The 17,544-nt window shown below is 54.6% G+C and overlaps 1 protein-coding gene across 1 annotated transcript in view; it reads left to right on the top strand.

The window, feature by feature from the left end:
• The window catches only part of IGSF21 (immunoglobin superfamily member 21), a 258,560-nt gene that overhangs the window by 221,568 nt on the left and 19,448 nt on the right, over window positions 1-17,544 (top strand). The window contains exons 5-6 of the mRNA XM_032787562.1: window positions 10,835-10,950; window positions 16,299-16,770. Coding sequence (XP_032643453.1) covers window positions 10,835-10,950; window positions 16,299-16,770 — 588 coding nt within the window. The remainder of the gene's footprint in view (window positions 1-10,834; window positions 10,951-16,298; window positions 16,771-17,544) is intronic.

Below are 17,544 nucleotides of genomic sequence, written 5' to 3'. Positions count from 1 at the left end.
GGCAGCAACTGTCTGATGGTGCAGCACTTCTGTTTTATTATCCCTTAAACTGACACCACAAAATCAGATCTGGCTGCTTAAACCAGCACAAATCTTCCATGGGGTGGCTACTCAGCAGCTGTCACGTTCCACGGCAGGGCCAGGATTAGGCTGGGGGAGTTCAATTATTTAAAACTCTCACATCTCCTCTGTCTTGGTGTCTATATTTCCTGCATGTTGCCATAATTTCCTCTCCGTATATCCATCTCCCATCTTTCCCCTTTGCTATCTGGAGCGATTTCTCTCCTGGCTCGCCACGTCCATCTTTCTCCTGCCGTGACACAGATCTATGGATTTTACTCTGGAGCCTCCACCGTGCTGGAATCTGGGGAGGAGGGAGCTGGTTATTTGTTACCGAAGGTTCCGGAAAAGAAGGTTTTGACGTGATGGAATGTCTCATCTTGAGCAGCAAGCTCCTGTCATCTGTCATAAGACACAAGAGTGGCTTCTTCCTTTATTCCACTGCCAGCGCTCTCCCCTACAGCGTTAGCATGTCCAGCAATGTCTCTGGGATATATGTGAGGTGAACAGATGTCTGCTCTGCTCCCCACCCAACCAGCTGTCACTAGGAGAGAGCTCTTCATTTTCCCCAGGTTTGGCATCTCTGACCACCAGGAGCCTGACACGAATGCTCCTAAGGGTCATGATTCGCCAAAAGAATCAGCTGCCTTACTGAGTGTTATTCCATGTCTGCGTGGCAGTGTCCAGGCCCCACAGCATCCTGAAATGGTTTCTTAGGGGACAGTCACTGGTTTGGTTGTTCCAAAGTGGAGAGGATATTTCCAGGCGCGTAAGAACACAAACATAAGAAGTACTGCATCAGACCACCAGTTGCTTGTCCACTTTAGTATTCTCCCACCAACAATGGCTAGTGCCCAATGTTTCCAAGGAAAGTGCAAGAAACCCCACATTACATGACACTGGGGTCTGTACTTCGCAAAATCTGTTGCTCAGATGCTTCCATTGACGTCTATATTACATGGGTCACCAAATCAGCTGTAGGAGCTGAACCCATCTCTTTCCCTGCCTTCCAACCCCAAATGTGACTGAGCCAGGACTCTGCTTTTTTCTTCTGGTCCACATGGTCCTTCCACATTATAAAGACTCCATGGCCAGCCATGACCCCTGTTGCCTGAGCTAGAAGAGTATTTCAGCCTTAAGTGTGAGCAAGTAGAAGGCTCTTATCCTGGGTGCCATCTGACCACTAGAGAGCGACGTAATCATACTTAGCCAGGGCATCACATTAGCACCTGCTGGTAACATCGATTTCCTAATCTCAAGTACATGTGCAGCTAGCAACTGGGGCCAGGTGTGCTCCCTGCTTGCATTAGTGCTGACACCAGTAAAGTCTCTGCTCCAGGCGGAACACGTGAGGATCTCCATGGAATTCCTTTTTCGTCTGCTGCTTTAACCCCATAGTTTTCCAAGAGCTGCTTTGCTGGAAGAAGATTTCCCATAGGAGTTGCCCCGAGACAGACAACCCTCTTCTCTGCTGTTGGGAACGTGGATGGACTCTCCTTTCTCCCTGCAGGAGCTCAAACATGGACAGACAAGCGAGGAGAAGGCAAAACTCTTTTGTGACCTCTGGTGCTGTTCCTTTGTGAGAGCAGGTTGGGTTGGTTCCAGCTCCCACCCAGCACAGACTCCTCCAGTCTGTGTTCCCAATGGCATTTGGATGGTTTCTCTCGCCCCCAAGGAAAGCCAGACAGGGGTCTCTGGAGGTGTCGAGCCTCAGCTGGCCAGTGGGTTCTAGGTGAGTGACTCTGGTCCACATTCTGCGCTCAGAGGCATTAGTGTGAGTTTTGAATGTCTCTGACAGTGGAGTTGCTCAGGGTGAAACCTGTATACCTGAGAGCAGAATCTGGCCCTGATGGCTCACCTTCTGGGTCCAGGCCTGAGTCCAGACCACCAGTGTAATGCTAACCATCCCCAGAAACTCAGAGAGGCCTGCAAAACAAACCTGAGTTTGTCACTACCCTGGACAAAGCGAGGCTCTTCCTTGGGGAGCCTTTTCAGAACCGAACGAAACTTCAGGCATCAGTGGAGACAAAGAGCCAAAAATCCCTTAGCAGCTTCCCCTGCCTTTTCCTATTCTCCCTCCACCAGAAATGAGCACGCAGTGAAACTTTCCCTCCTGTCTCTGCTGTGACAGAAGCGCCTGGGTGAGCTTTTGTTGGCTGTGGCGAATTCAGCTTAGGGACATCAATGCCGGTGCGGCATCAGGAATATCTGACGGATTTGTACTCACACAGAGAAGTGCTTGGAGGGGAGTGTGGCCAGGAGAGACAAGGAAATGTGCTTCCCACTGTTTGTGTGGAGGTGGGCAAGACGCCCCGGGAGGTTCGTGTGAGCGGGAGATAATGCGCTTCCCCGGGTGGCTGACGGCATGAGGAAAAAGCGCCTCCCCAGACACATGCACTATCTCCCGGGAGCACAAACACACACCTTGGGGCATCGCTTAATTAGCACAGGCACGAGACACACGGCTGCTAGAATGAATTCTCTTCTATTGAGGTTTTTATGCCATGCCCATGTCCGTCGTATCTGAGGGCATGTCCACATTGCAGCCAGAGGGTGTGTACTCCCGCTAGCTCTCTCAAATTAGCAGTGAGCATGCTGCGACATGGGCTTCACTGCGGGCTGCATAGGTGAGTTCCTAGTGGGTCACGTGTGCTTGTGCAGTCCGCCCCAAAGCCCGCACCACAGCGACCGCCCTTCTGTTTTGACCACGGGTATGTCTACACGAGCTGCCATTCCTGGCCCCCCGGATGCAGGGAAGATGGACCCTGAGTGGCTCCTGGTAGCAGGCTAGATGGCACAATTAGCATCTGTCGTGCCTGTGTCACTGGGAAGAAAGATGGGGGTGATGCTTGAGGTTCATTCCCGTCCTCAGGAGGCAAAGGGGGAAATGTGAGGAACCCAGCCCCAGAAGAAAGCAAAGGGAGAAGTCCAGATGAAGGCGCAGTTTCTGTGATACTGGGAGGCTATTGGCACGCTCAGATTAACACCCACCAGCCCTGACCTCTCCTGCTCCCAGGGTTGCTCTCCCGGCTGAAGTTGCTGCATGGCACCCCCATGGCATGAGCAATCCTGCTGTGACCATGACAGTGAGTACCGCGCCTTCCATGTTGAACCTTGGTCCCTGTGGCAAAGCAAGTGTAGCAGCAGTCAAAGCGCAGTGAGGGCCTTCCAGAGACAGGGTGTCTGCAGCTGGAATCCCGCCAGACCAAATCCCGAGGGGCCGAACGCCAACCATGCCCCCCTGGCACTGGCGGCTCCCAGCCACAAGGCGGTGCGTGTTTCTTGCAGTCCGCTCCCATTAGATTTCAGATGCTCGGCACCACTGCAGGATTTGCCCTCTGGGTTCAAGGTCAGCCATCTGCAGCCTGCAATGTGCAAGGGCTCAGACTAGCTGATCATGATGATCCCTTCTGGCTGGCTGGGCTATGATGTTTGAATGTGCTGCACTGGCCGATCTCCTTTCCCATCTCTTGGGGGTCTGGGAAGTGACCAAGCGTTTCAGCAGTGCTCTGACCTGCAGAGCCCAGAAACCAAGGTGGCTTTGGTATAGGTGTCAACTTTCTCTGGTGCAGTGGGTTCCTGCGCCCCCTGCCCCTTTCCCCACCCCTGGCCCCACCCCAACTCCATCCCCGCCCCTGTCCCCGCCTTCATTCCAACCCCATCCCCAAAGTCCCCACCCTAACTCCGTCCCCTCCCTGCCCCTATTGCATCCCTTCCCCAAATCCCCGCCTCTTCCCCCAGTGCACTGTGTTCCCCCTCCCTGCCCCAGGAATCAGCTGTTTCACGGCGCAAGCACTGGGAGGGACTAGGGAAAAGCAGGACGTAGTGGCGTTCACAGAGGAGGCGGAGGTGGAGGTTAACTGGAGCAGGGGGGAGGGAAGGGGCCACAGGGAGCTGCCGGTGGGTGCTGAGCACCCACCAATTTTTTTCTGTGGGTGCTCCAGCCCCAGAGCACCCACGGAGTCAGCGCCCATGGGCTTTGGTTCTGCTGGGACACAGCTGAAGCTAGTCATCGCTGTGCAGGTGCTTCTCCTCACCAGTCTAATAAGAAAGCTAACAGTTAGGAGCTGCAGCATCCCCTGGCTTCCCCTCTGCCACCACCGGCATCTCCCACTGCTGAGGCCATCTCATCCCTGCCAATCAAGCAACCCATGCTGCATCTAAGTCTCCCCTTTGTCCTTTTCCATCCTGCCCTCTGTGAAGCTGCCATGGGGGAATCCCGCGCCTTGCCTAGCAAGTCTGATCCAGCTGCAGGGAGTATTTGCATGTGTTGCGATTTGCATACCTTCTTAACGAGCTCGTGTTTGCTGCCACACCTCCTCTGAGAACAATTTGTGGGAACTTGCCAAGTCCCAAGCTTATCACAACCGATAAGGATCCACACATGAAAGGGGGCTTCCACCTGCTGCCACGGCTGGGAAGGGCCTGCCTTGGGCACCTCTCCCAGTTCTCGTTTGCTTCTTTGCAGAGGCCTTTAACCTGCCAGACACCCCGGGAAGACGGATGATGGGAGCAGGGCACGTAGCAAAGGCGGACTGAGGCCATTCACACCACGCATGCTGCTCTGTCAAAGAATCTGGGAGGGAAGGCGAACGGCATTTCCCTGCTCTGAAGCCAGAGGCAAGGGCGAGAGACGGGTCCCCAAGGAAGCTCAGTCTCACACCTCAAAGTGGAAGATACCAACTCAGAGGCATTTTATCAATGGATACGCCTATCTCCTGTAACCTGACAGTGCCGGGGTTCCATTCCATCCCCCCTAGACACAGGAAACCTGAGTCACTGTGGCCTGACTCCAGTGGTACAATTATTATGATTATTTATTAACTACAGGATCGCCCAGTGTTAGGTGCTGTATACGCACATAGGAACGTAGGACGGGAAAGGGACCTGCTGGGTCAATGTGTCCAGACCCTGCTCTTGCAGCGAACTTCGTCATATAATCCCATTCCTCAACTGATCAAGCTCCATCTTAAAACTTGTTTCCTTCTACGGCTCCTAGTGGGAGATTGCTCCAGAACCTCCTAATGGTTAGAAACCTGCTTCTAATTTCTGCCTCTGTTGACTTCTGGCCAATTTATCCCCAGCTGTTCTGGGGCCAGTGTTGTCCTTTAGCCGGGATTCCCTCCCTGATGTGTTTATGAAGAGCAATCAGCCTTCATTTTGCTGGGCTAGACAACCCAAGCTATTTCAGTCCTCTCCGTTGAGACAAGCTCTCCATCCCCCTGATCATCCAAGAGACAGCGCCTGCCCCGAAGAGCCTGCACTCGAAAAGGACAAAATGCAGGCATGGAAACGGGCATTGAGTGGTGAAAGTGACATGCACAAAGGTCACGGTCCCAGGGTGTCCTGACTCCCTAGCCGATACCCTGGCACCAAACAGCATTGCCTCCCTGGTATGCTGGAGTGACTGCATGGGGGATGTTCACAGGGGTAACTCAGCGACCAGCAGGGCAGCATAGGGCACTTATTAAAACGAAAGCTTAAGCCCCACAGGAGGAGCTGAAGGGGGTTCTTGCCCCAGGCAACAGCAGTTCAGCTGGACCTCCATCAATGCTAATGGATCTTTGCTGGTATCAGGCGGTGGAAGGGTGGTCTCAGTCTAAGTGGTCTGGGTGAATGGTGGTAACCCCAAGAGAGGCATTCACTGCTAGCACTGACTTGCAAGCCAACAGGAATTAATGGTGCAGAACAGCTTGTAGAAACTGGCAATATAACCTAGTGGCTAGGGCACTCAGCTGGGACTCAGGAGATCTGGCTCCACTCCTGGCTGTGCCAGTGGCCACTGGGCAAATTGTTTCCCTTCTCTGATCCCCTTTCCTGCCCCTTGTCTTATCTATTTAGGCTGTAAGCTTTTGGGGGCAGGGCCTGTCTCTCTCACTACATGTGTGTACAGCGCCTAGTGCAGTGGAGCCCTGATCTCAGTCCGGGCCTCTAGGCACTACTGTGCTATAAATAATCATAACTGGGCCATTTGTTTTCCTAGCATAGTCAGAAAAACATCCCAAGCGAAACAGAACGACTCCATAATGTTCCCAGCTAACGGCCGGGGAGGGGTACTACTCTGGGAAATCATAAGTTTGTCGGGAGACAAGTGGAGCAGAAAATGTTTTTTGGCAAGAACCGAAGGGCCTTCCCAAAATGTAACTGCCTGTATGAAAGAGGAACATTGAATCACTGAGTATCAGAGGGGTAGCTGTGTTAGTCAAGTATCCACAAAAACAGTGAGGAGTCCAGCGGCACCTTAAAGACTACCAGATTTATTTGAGCATAAGCTTTTGTGTCGAAGTGGGTTTTTTACCCACGGAAGCTCATGCCCAAATAAATCTGTTAGTCTTTAAAGTGCCACCGGCCCCCTCATTGTTTTTATTGAATCACTGGGAAGTCAGCATCCAGCTGAGGGTAAACAGATTAATACTCCTTGTGCTCACAAGACAATGACAGTCGTGCTGACTGCTTTTTCAAACCAGAATGCTCCAAACTAAAGCCCAGGAGATGCCTTTCAGGAGACTGCCGAGCAGAACAATCTGCTTGTTTTGTGGTTGCTAATTTATTTTATTAGGAGGGGGAAAAAAACCTTTAAAATCAAGCATGTGTTTGACAAATGGAACCATTCCATCTCTGGAAATCCAGCTAGCAATTCTCATCACGGGTAAAACACACAGAGCCAAATCCTCAGCTGGTGTAAATTGGCATGGCGTCTTGGATTTCACTGGGACTACACAGATTTACACCAGCTGGGACCTACCCCGTGGCAACCCCATCTGTTGTAAGGCCTCTACAAGTGAGGATGACTATTAATGGGGACTGTTCTGCCTTATGACCAAAAGCCGAGAGACGTTTTTCAGGGGCTGATCCTATGCCGAATATAGCGCCTGGCAAACTAAGCATTAGGGTCAGGCCCCACTTTTGTCTGTAGATGCGGCCCAGCGGGGGTTTTTGGTCAGTACGGACAGAGGGAGAAGAGCACCCCCTACTGAGTCATCGCCTGCACTGCCTGCAACAGCAGCTGGGATTTCCCTTGGGCATCTCCCCTCCAACTGCTGAACAAACACCCCGATCAGAATGTGGCTACAGGCTGACGTGCTAGTCGCAGTGGCAGGAATGCTGTGATACCAGTCAGAGGGCCCCGGCAGTCCCGTGCCGCCCCTCAGCGGGCACCGGCGGTCTCATGACACCAGAAAGCGCCACCATTTCCCTGCCACCAATCAGAGTGTGAGCCCAGAGACCGCCGATGGTCTCACCCCACTAGTGAGAGAGCTAACTAGTTCTGCTACCGCAAATCAGTGATGCCGTCCACTTGTCGCCCTGAGACCAGCACCCTGTAAACGAGGGCCCTGGAGCTCACATTTTTAAGAGCCAATCGCTCACAAGAGAAGGATTCTCTGGGCGCTGTTTCTATTTTGTTCTAAGCCGTGGTCAGACTTCCCCTTCCGCTGCCCAGAGGGGATGGAAGTGGCAAGTGAACAGGCTCTCACAGGCCAGGGGAAGAGGAGAGTGTGTTGATTTACTGGCCCATAAAGGGCGGGGGCCACCGGGGACACACGAGGGGAACGGATGAAGGCGCAGTGGGGCTGACGATGTGTTCCGAGATGTGTCTCTCTCTCCCCAAGGGAGCGAATGGCCTGGGAGAGGCAACCCCTGGGTGGGGGTGGAGAGAGATGAGAAATTTACGAGCCCTCATAAAAAGTTTTCTGCATGGCTGTAATTAACAGGCGGGAGGGGCCGGCTTGCGCGGGAAGGTGGAAGCCTGCAGCAGAGGGGCTGCACATGCTACAGACCAGCTGCCACATAAAAGGAGCCGTTGCTACAGATACGGCAGTTTGAGTTTATCTCTCTTGTCAGTTGGGGCCCCGGCTCGGCTGCTGTTATTGCTCAGTTCAGTAGTTCATTTTCACATAAACCAGAGGGTTGGTGCTTTCTTTTTTCTTACCCCCTTTTGTTTTGGGGGTGTTTTCTTAAAATCACTCTGGCAACGCCTCTGATCTGCCTAAAAGCTTTAAATTTACAGCTTGCCGCACGGCATGGCCTTTCTTTCCCAGGCCTCAGAGACTAGCCCCCTGCGTTTCACTGCAGCATAATCCCACTTCTCCTCCCCTCTGGTACCAGACCCCACTGCGCTACCCCTGCACCGGAAGGATGCCGCAGTGGGAAGGGAGGGTGTTGTCGGCTGCTGTGGAGCTAGATTAACTAGATTGTGTGAACGTAATGTGGGGGAATAGAGAGGTGGAGGTGCAGGAGAGTGAATGCATGAGTAGCAGAGGAAGGCAATGGATGTGGGATCCGGGCAGCACCTTACTCATGAAGTTTCTGCGTGACTAGAAGCCACAAAAACATGCTGGGGCTGTCACCATTACACACCTACTCAAGCTGCGGGCTTTGGCTCTGGAATCGCATCTGAGGCCAGACTTTTTCCAAGTCCAATCGCGTTGGGATCTGGTTCAGCCCTTCCAGAGACAGATCCATGCTGCAAAGCTTCCCACCCATCTGGAGGCAGAGTCTGGGGGAGTTCAGCTCTGTGGTTTTCAATCAAGCCCTTCTCTGGTTTATAGGCTTTGCAGCCCTATAATGCCCCCAGTTTCAATGGGGCAACACATTTGTATGTATACATCACATCCAACATACGCTAGGCCCTGTACCTGTGCAGAGGAAGGCCCAGGTCTTCAGCTGGTGTAAATTGGGGTATCTCCAGGGGTGCAATGTCCATTTACACCAGCAGAGATTGTGGCCCATTGTCTCTGCCCTGAAGTGCCCATGCTCTGGAGATAGACGGATGGAGGGTGAAGAGTTGGGCTCAAAGCAGAATCAGGCCCTATCCCTTCAGCAAACAATAGTGCAAACCACCATTTGACTGGCAATTTGTTGGTGAACCCAGGGCCAGTCAGGCTCCGTGTGCCCACCTGTAACAGGTGGATAACAATCCCTACCTACCTGGCAGTGACGCTTACACAGTTAATGTCTGTGACAGGCTAGGGGAACTTTGGCTGAAGGGTGTGACAGACCTGCTAAGCATCACTCATGATTAGTTTGCAGTACTGCCAGCACCATGGGGGTCTTCGCATTTGCCTTCTGGGTTTTGGCCTTTAGGTCACGCTCGGGTCACATTTTGAAGTTTTCTCCACCCCCACAGGAACTATAAACTTTTTTGATGAAAGCCAAGATTCTCACATGATCACCTGACTCCAGGAGTTGGGGCTTTCAGAAAAAAAACACCAGTTATGGTGAGAGTCAGGGTCAGATTGCCCGAGAGTTTGTTAGTATTATTGTCACACTTCTTCTTATTTGCTTTTAAACTAAAGCAGCTTTTCAGAGCGGGGTAGTGGGTCTTGCGGTTAAGGCAACAGAGTGGGCCTCAGGCACTCTGTGTTCTTGTCCCAGCTGTGCCACAGACTCACAGCGTGATCTCGGGCAAGTCACTGAGTCTCTCCAGGCCTCAGTTCTCCATCTGTACACTGGGGACAATAGCACTTTCTCCCACCTTTTGCCAAGACAGGGACTGTCCCATACTCTGCGTGCACAATACCTCGCACCGGGGGCCCTGATCTCAGTTGGCCGCCAAGATGCAACCAAAAAGTAGGTAGGAGGTAGCAATTAATAACGAATGCAGAGTTAATGAGGGCGCTGCTCCCATCCCAACTTGATGCTGAGGAGATCTGCTCCGAGGAGAGTCACGGGGGTCCATGGGCGCCGCCCAGAGGATCTGTGCTGGGATGAGTGCTCAGAAAAGGCCCCATGTGGGTAGCAGAGAGAGAGGCTGCCTGTCCACCTTCCGCCAGGGTGGTCAGTGCCAGGAGGAAGGCCAGCTCCTGGAAGCCGGCAGCTCGGCGGTGGGAGCCATGCCACAGTCTCTTTGCTAGGGCAGCCCGGGGCTCAGGCGAGGCTGTTCTGCTGAGGAGCCATGGAGAGATCTGAAGTGACATTTGCCGTGGTGCTGTGACTCACATTGGCGTAGTGTGGTAATGGCGGGGGAGGAGAATGCCTGCGCCTCTCCCATTTGGGGCTGGGAGGTGTCACAGTCTGGACAACTGGAAACCACTATTCTCCCATGAACTTGGTCAACTGCACATGCTGCTAGCACCTGCTCTGCAACACACTTCACGAGTGGGTGTGCAGAACAAGAGGGCAAGGGAGTGTGTGGGCACCCGGGCATGGGGAGGGGGATGGATGTACCGTGGCTGGTGTTGTAGAAGCCATGCGTCTCTGGGGAGGTTCTGCAGTGCATTTTGTACGTGTGTGGGTGTGAGGGGTTGGGCATGGGTGATCTAGCATGATGGATGCACGTATATTGGTGCACGGTGGGTTCCCATGGGTTTGTATGCGGTACTGTATATGTGTGCCTGTGTTTTGTGCACAGGTGTGGGGGGGGGGGGTATACACAGACTTGCGTGGGGTGCATTAAGTGGAGCCTGACCTTTTCGTGCATGCATGCATGTGTACACAGCATGTACACACATGTGATTACGGGTTGCTTGGGAGGAAGTAGGTCTGGGTCCGTGTTAGCGAGGTGTATGGAAGTCTGTATCAGGAGGCGTGTGTGTGTGTGCACACTAGTGTGGTACATATGGGGTGCATATACGGGGTGCTTGTGTATTTGGGGAGGGGGGCACATTGAGTCTCCACATGGTCTCTAGGGGTAGCCCTATCCCAACCCACTTCCCCTGTGCCAGTCCCAGCTGGCGAGCACTGTAGGACAGGCTCCTTGTACGATCTCTGGTTGGTGCGGCTCGGGGCTTGATAGAAGGTCATTGGGAATAACCCTGGTCTTTCTCCCCAACAGCTCCTCCCATCTCCATCTCCGTCATTGCTGCGGACACGCCCGCCCCCTTCAGCCGCTACCAAGCGCAGAACTTCACCTTGGTCTGCATAGTCTCTGGAGGGAAGCCTGCCCCGATGGTGAGTACAGCAAGTGCACAAGAGACCCCATGGCACTTTGGTTCCTGCCCCGCATACCTGGTGCTGCCTGCCTGCCAAGCCGCCCATCTCTCCAGCCCTGCAAGCCACTCTCACGCAATGCAAGCCATGCTCATGCAGTGCAGGCACTCGTGCAGTGATTGTAGGGTTAGTACAGTGAGCGCAGGAGCAGCAGCGCCAACCTGCCCTGCCTGGACGGCGGGGTGGCATCTGTAGAGCCTGCAGAAGGCATGATATGAAATCAGGAGTAGCGGAGTTATCTACATGCAATGTCTGCATTGCTACGGTCAAAGCTGAAAGCATACAGGCTGATGGGCGAATGGACTTGATGCTTTGTTTGGAGCACACCCTGGAGTAGATGTGCTTCCCCAGCCCTCCAGGGACCCTTCTCCCCAGTGCAAATAGTAACCCTCCACTCTGGCCTCCTTCCCAGGGCTGATCTCCCTTGTAGGATTCCCCAGCTGCCACCACCCTCAGTGCCCTCGTTCCCTGCCATCTTCAATTCTGGTCCCAGCAGCTCCACTCCATGCTGAGCCTGGTGCTGAGACGCTGCTGTGAACTCTGAAGCTAAGTGGCTTGTTGTCAGTAGTGACGCTGCAGAGGAATCTACTGGGGTCAGACAGGTTAACTGGCCTGTATGTTACCTGGCTGGGCACAGATTGTGCCTCATCAAGTAAAAATACAAACCAGGTGCCAGCCAGGAACCAGGATGTTTTTCAGTCTCTTGAGCATCCTGGGTTGGTGAGACCCTGACTCAAACTGGCCTGGTGTGGAGGAGATGGAGATGAATGGGTTTTACCCTTTGCTTGCCAGGCCAGCAGCCGACCCCACAATCGGAATCAGGTTCCGTTTTCTTCCAGTCAGCAAAGAAATCTGCCCCCAGGCAGTCCGATTGGGATTGGGACCCCGTCCCGCTGGCAGGGACGTCAGGAAGAACAGTGGCCTCGGCTTGGGCTAGCCGTCCAGCCCAGCTGGGGTGCCCTGAAGGCCTGGGGTCAAATCTAGTTTTAAACCACAAGGGAAACACTAGTTCCTGATTTTACAAACTCATCTCGCAGCGCAGTCTGAAGGAAGTTGCCTGGGACTGGACTAACGGGGGGGCAGGGGAGGTCAGGTGTGAGGTTCATCGGCAGAGCTGACAGGTGGACTCCTGCTCGCTCTACTGGTAGAATCCACTCCTGATCACCCGCAAACTGCGAACAAACTAAACCAATGTCATTGCCCGCCAGGCACAAATTCTGTGGCAATGCCAAAGGCTTCCATGGAGGAGACCAGGTGGAGCTGCTGCCCCCTACTGGTGGCTGTTGAAGGCTGTGATATTGCCCCTACCCCCAGCCAGCTGTGAGTCGGAACACTAATGTCATCTACACCTGCTGTGGGATGGGTGGTAAAAATGGCCAGGCCCAGTCTCTGCTAGCGTTGCTGCCCTTGAAGACACGCTGGTGGGTGTGTAAAGGGGTGTGTGTTAGGGGGAGGTTCAGGTGGGATGTAGTGCGGCCACAGGCTCTTGGGAGAATTGCCTTTGCCTTGGGGAGGGAGGAGAAAGGCAGCACCATGTTGTCAGTTCCCAAGAAGGATGTAGGTACAGCGGTGGCGGTGGGGGTGGGGATAGGTCAGGGAGTGGGGGTGAGTGCGGGTGGTGGGGACAGTAGGTATGGATGGAGCATGGGTGATGCTAGGTATAGGTGGAGTGGGGGTAGCAGTGGGTATAGGTGGAGTGGGGGTAGCGGTGGAGGGAGTAGGGTGGCAGAGGCTACAGGCAGAGCTGATGGGCACGGGTGGGGAGGTAGGTATGGACGGAGAGGAGACAATGCTAGGTATAGGTGGAGTGGGAGCAGTGGTGGAGGGAGTGGTGTGGCAGAGGGTACAACCAGTGCTGATGGGCACAGGTGGGGAGGTAGGTATGGATGGAGCAGGGGTAGCAGTGGAGGGAGTGGGGTGGCAGAGGGTACAAACAGTGCTGATGGGCACAGGTGGGGAGGTAGGTATGGACGGAGAGGAGACAATGCTAGGTATAGGTGGAGTGGGAGCAGTGGTGGAGGGAGTGGTGTGGCAGAGGGTACAACCAGTGCTGATGGGCACAGGTGGGGAGGTAGGTATGGATGGAGCAGGGGTAGCAGTGGAGGGAGTGGGGTGGCAGAGGGTACAAACAGTGCTGATGGGCACAGGTGGGGAGGTAGGTATGGACGGAGAGGAGACAATGCTAGGTATAGGTGGAGTGGGGCGTAGCAGAGGCAGATGGTAGAAGCAGCGCTGATGGGCACAGGTGGGGAGGTAGGTATGGATGGAGTGAGGGCAGTGGTGGAGGGAGTGGTGTGACAGAGGGTACAAGCAGCGCTGATGGGCACAGGCAGGGAGGTAGGTATGGATGAAGCGGGGGTAGCAGTGAAGGGAGTGGGGTGGCAGAGGATACAAGCAGTGCTGATGGGCACAGGCAGGGAGGTAGGTATGGATGGAGTGGGGGCAGTGGTGGAGGGAGTGGTGTGGCAGAGGGTACAACCAGTGCTGATGGGCACAGGTGGGGAGGTAGGTATGGATGAAGCGGGGGTAGCAGTGGAGGGAGTGGGGTGGCAGAGGATACAAGCAGTGCTGATGGGCACAGGCAGGGAGGTAGGTATGGATGGAGTGGGGGTAGCAGTGGAGGGCATGGGATGGCAGAGGGTACAAGCAGCTCTGAGGGGCAGAGGTGGGGAGGTAGGTATTGATGGGGTGGGGGTAGTGATGGGTATTGGTGGAGTGGGGAGTAGTGGTGGGTACAGGTGGAGTGGGGGCAGTGGTGGAGCGAGTGCGATGGCAGAGGGTACAAGTAGTGCTGACGGGCACAGGTAGGTATGGACGGAGTAGGGGCAGTGGTAGAGGTAGTGGGATGGCAGAGGGTACAAGTAGTGCTGATGGGCACAGGTAGGTATGGACGGAGTGGGGGCAGTGGTGGGTACAGGTGGAGTGGGAGCAGTGGTGGAGGTAGTGGGATGGCAGAGGGTACAAGTAGTGCTGATGGGCACAGGTAGGTATGGACGGAGTGGAGGCAGTGGTGGGTACAGGTGGAGTGGGAGCAGTGGTGGAGTGAGTGGGATGGCAGAGGGTACAAGTAGTGCTGATGGGCACAGGTAGGTATGGACGGAGTGGAGGCAGTGGTGGGTACAGGTGGAGTGGGAGCAGTGGTGGAGTGAGTGGGATGGCAGAGGGTACAAGTAGTGCTGATGGGCACAGGTAGGTATGGACGGAGTGGGGGCAGTGGTGGGTACAGGTGGAGTGGGAGCAGTGGTAGAGGTAGTGGGATGGCAGAGGGTACAAGTAGTGCTGATGGGCACAGGTAGGTATGGACGGAGTGGGGGCATTGGTGGGTACAGGTGGAGTGGGGCAGTGGTGGAGGGAGTGGGGGTAGCAGAGGCTATGTGTGGGGGTAGCAGGCACAGGTGGGATGGTGGTGGGCACCGGTGAGGATGGTGGGAGTAGCTGTAAGGAGGTGGAGGAGGCTTCTGGGAGGCACTCGGAGTTCCTCCAGGCAAAGCAGGGATTGTTTTCATCTGAGTGGAGCTCTGGGGAAAGGTGCCAGACTGACAGCTCTGGAGACAAGAGCCCTCTGGGTGGCCCAGAGCAGGTCCAGCCTAGACAACAGAAGGAGATGTTCTTCCCAAACCTGGGCCCACTTGTAAAGGTGAATAGTCCCTGGGTGTGCGCCACAGTCGCTCAAATCATGATTGAGATTTTACTGATGTTCAAACCTGCCCACGGGAATGAGGCTGAGATCCACCAGACTCATCTCACATGTGCTACATGCTCATTGCCAACTCGGGCTAGATTCTAAGTGGAACCTACAAGTGAACGGTTCTTCGCCTCTTCCCAGCCTCGGGGCCCCCCGTTCCCCAGGGAAATGCTGCTGAATGCTCTGGTTTGCTCTGCACTCACATGAACATACAGACTCACAGCAAAGGCCATGTTCCATTGCATCAGGTGATGTCTTCAGCAGGTTTTATTGTCTAAGCTTCCTTGAAGGCAGGTTCTGAACTTATTTTGTGAATGATTTTCCTTTAAATAAACACACGGAGGAGACCGGGGGGTTCTCTGCTCTCTCAAAGGATCAGGAGTTATTCCAGCCTCTGTATTCCGATGTTCAAGGCATTTAAATAAAAATATTGTGTCATTTTTCAAATGCTTATCTCCAAAGCATCCTGCAGCCTTTACATTACGCTGAGACTTCAGAGACTTTGAAGGAGCACTTTGAAATGGAATACAGTTCTGCTGTAAAGAGGCTTTCAAAATCCCTGTGCCAGCGTTGTGTCTGCGAGGGACACTCACCCGAGATCTCAACACATGCGCCCACAGCTGCTGCCCTCGTGAGCACTCTGACGTACACACGCACCCTGCTCACACACCAGTTCCTCACACGCTCACCTCAGACACACCCACACCCCTGCACACACTCACCTTCTCAGGTGTCTAGCAGCACGCACCCCTCTCTCTCTCTCACGTACACCCTCCCCTCTGCCTTGCCCACACATTCAGTGTCCCATGATCAGTGAGGAGGCTGGGGTCAGAGAAGTGGTGGGCAGAAGACAGTGCGGGATGAATAATGTCTCGTGCAGGCAGTGGGTAATATAGCGCAGCGTCTCTTGTGGCTGTTACTGGCAGGGCTGTTTCTTTAGCTCAGCGGCCAGGTGCAGGCTTAGAAAGTTAGCAGGCCCCAAGTTGTCGTCCCGGCTCAGCTCTGCCAGGGGGGAAGGCCAGTTTTCTAGCCCCATGGAGAAGCACCAGAAAAGACCAAGAGGGGATATGAAGGTAGAAGCTAATGTAGCCCCCACCACCACCACGTTGACTTGCCCATTCTCTTGGCTCCTTGGTGTGATACCAGCTTAGGTCCCCGTATGCATGAGTAGGTTGGGTGTCTGGGGTCTCAGCGAGTCTGAAGGTGGGAAAGTCCATCTCATAGCACCTCCCAGTGTGACCCAGAGTCCTTCACACCCAGGTTGCTGGTTGAAATCCAGCCAGGGCAGGTCTCAGCTTGAAGTTACTGGCCTGGATGAGACGGGTTGTGTTTGCTGCGAGCCCTAGCGGACAAGTGTCTGTCCAACAGGCAGCCCCAGCAGAGACCAACAGCTGGGTGGAGCTACCCTCTGGTCCCAGGGACAGATGGCTCATGGGGGTCAGAATGGAGCAGGCTCCTTGGCACAGAAAGGAGCTGCCAATGCGGCACCATTGAGTCCCCCTGTCTCCAGGACACTGGCTGCCCCTGTGAATCCTATGTGCTTCCTGGCAGGTGAGGGGGGGATACTTTGGGACCCGGGGTGGATGGCCAGCAGTAACCAGGCCCTCCCTCTTTTCCTCCCCAGGTGTATTTTAAGAGAGACGGGGAGCTCATTGAGGTGGTGTCCCTTCTGGAGCCTCCATCCAGCGCCGCCGGGTTACAGGACAGCCGAGCCACTCGGAACCTGCTGAACCGTGACCTGGACGACACCAAGATGCAAAAGTCCCTATCCCTGCTGGACGTGGAGGACCGGGGCGGGCGACCCTACACTGAGGACCCCCTCAAGAGCCTCACCCTTGACCCGGGACTTCTGTTCAGCCCGGCCACGGAGATCATCCCAGAGACTGTGGTGAGCCGGGAGTTCCCGAGGTGGGTCCACAACATGGAGCCCGTCTACTACTACCACCATATGCACATCCCCCTCAGCGACGGCACCGTGGAGGTGCGGGCCATGCTCATGTGGACGCTTAACCCACAGATAGACAATGAGGCGCTCTTCAGCTGTGAGGTCAAGCACCCTGCCCTCTCCATGCCCATGCAGGCCGAGGTCACACTAGGTAAGGCGCGCGCGGGGGGGGGAGGAGTGGTTTAAAAGGGCACAATGTCATGTGTCATTCGCTGTGCCCTCAGTTTTTGCCTGTCTGGTTTATGGTGACAAAGACCCCTCCGGCCCCATGCACCTTCTCTCTTTGATCCCCGCTCTCTCCTCCTCCCTTCCCACCTCTTCCAGCTCCCCCCACCCTTTCTTTCCTACCACACCTCGTGTTTTCTCCCTCTTACTCATCTCTCTCCTCCTCTCCCACTCTCTTTCCTACCCTTTGCTTTGCTTTCCAAGTCCTTCCACTTGGTCTGGGAGGAGGCCTGCCGACCGTGGGCTGAGGGGCTTCTTTGGATCTCTGTGTCTGCTGGTTACGGGAGGGGGTGGCAGTCAGGACCCTTGGGGTGTGTCTCCCAGCCCGGGTAGAAGATTCATGCTAGTGGGGCTCGAGCTTGCATACTAAAAAGAGCAGTGTGGTCACCAGGGCTCTAGCTGGAGCCCGGACACTCAAGTTTAGAGGGTTAGGTTCCTGGGTTCTATCAGGCAAGGGTCTATGGGGGTTCTTGGGTTCTGTGATCAGCTGGGGCAAGCGCCCTCCCCCCCCCCCCCGTGACCCTGTGCCTGCTGCAACAGAGCATGGCCTAGTGGAGAAACCATTGGACTAGGATTCGAGAAACTGGTTGTATTCCCAGGTGACCTTGAGCAAGACACTTACCCGCCTCAGTTTCCCCATCTGTCAAATGGGGATCATGATCCTGACCTCCTTTGTAAAGCACTTTGGGATCCCCAGATG

Source organism: Chelonoidis abingdonii, chromosome 23, assembly GCF_003597395.2.
Source record: "Chelonoidis abingdonii isolate Lonesome George chromosome 23, CheloAbing_2.0, whole genome shotgun sequence".
NCBI lineage: Eukaryota > Metazoa > Chordata > Testudines > Testudinidae > Chelonoidis > Chelonoidis abingdonii.
The sequence above is the reverse complement of the archived record's forward strand: the minus strand, read 5'-3'. Positions and strand labels throughout refer to the sequence as shown.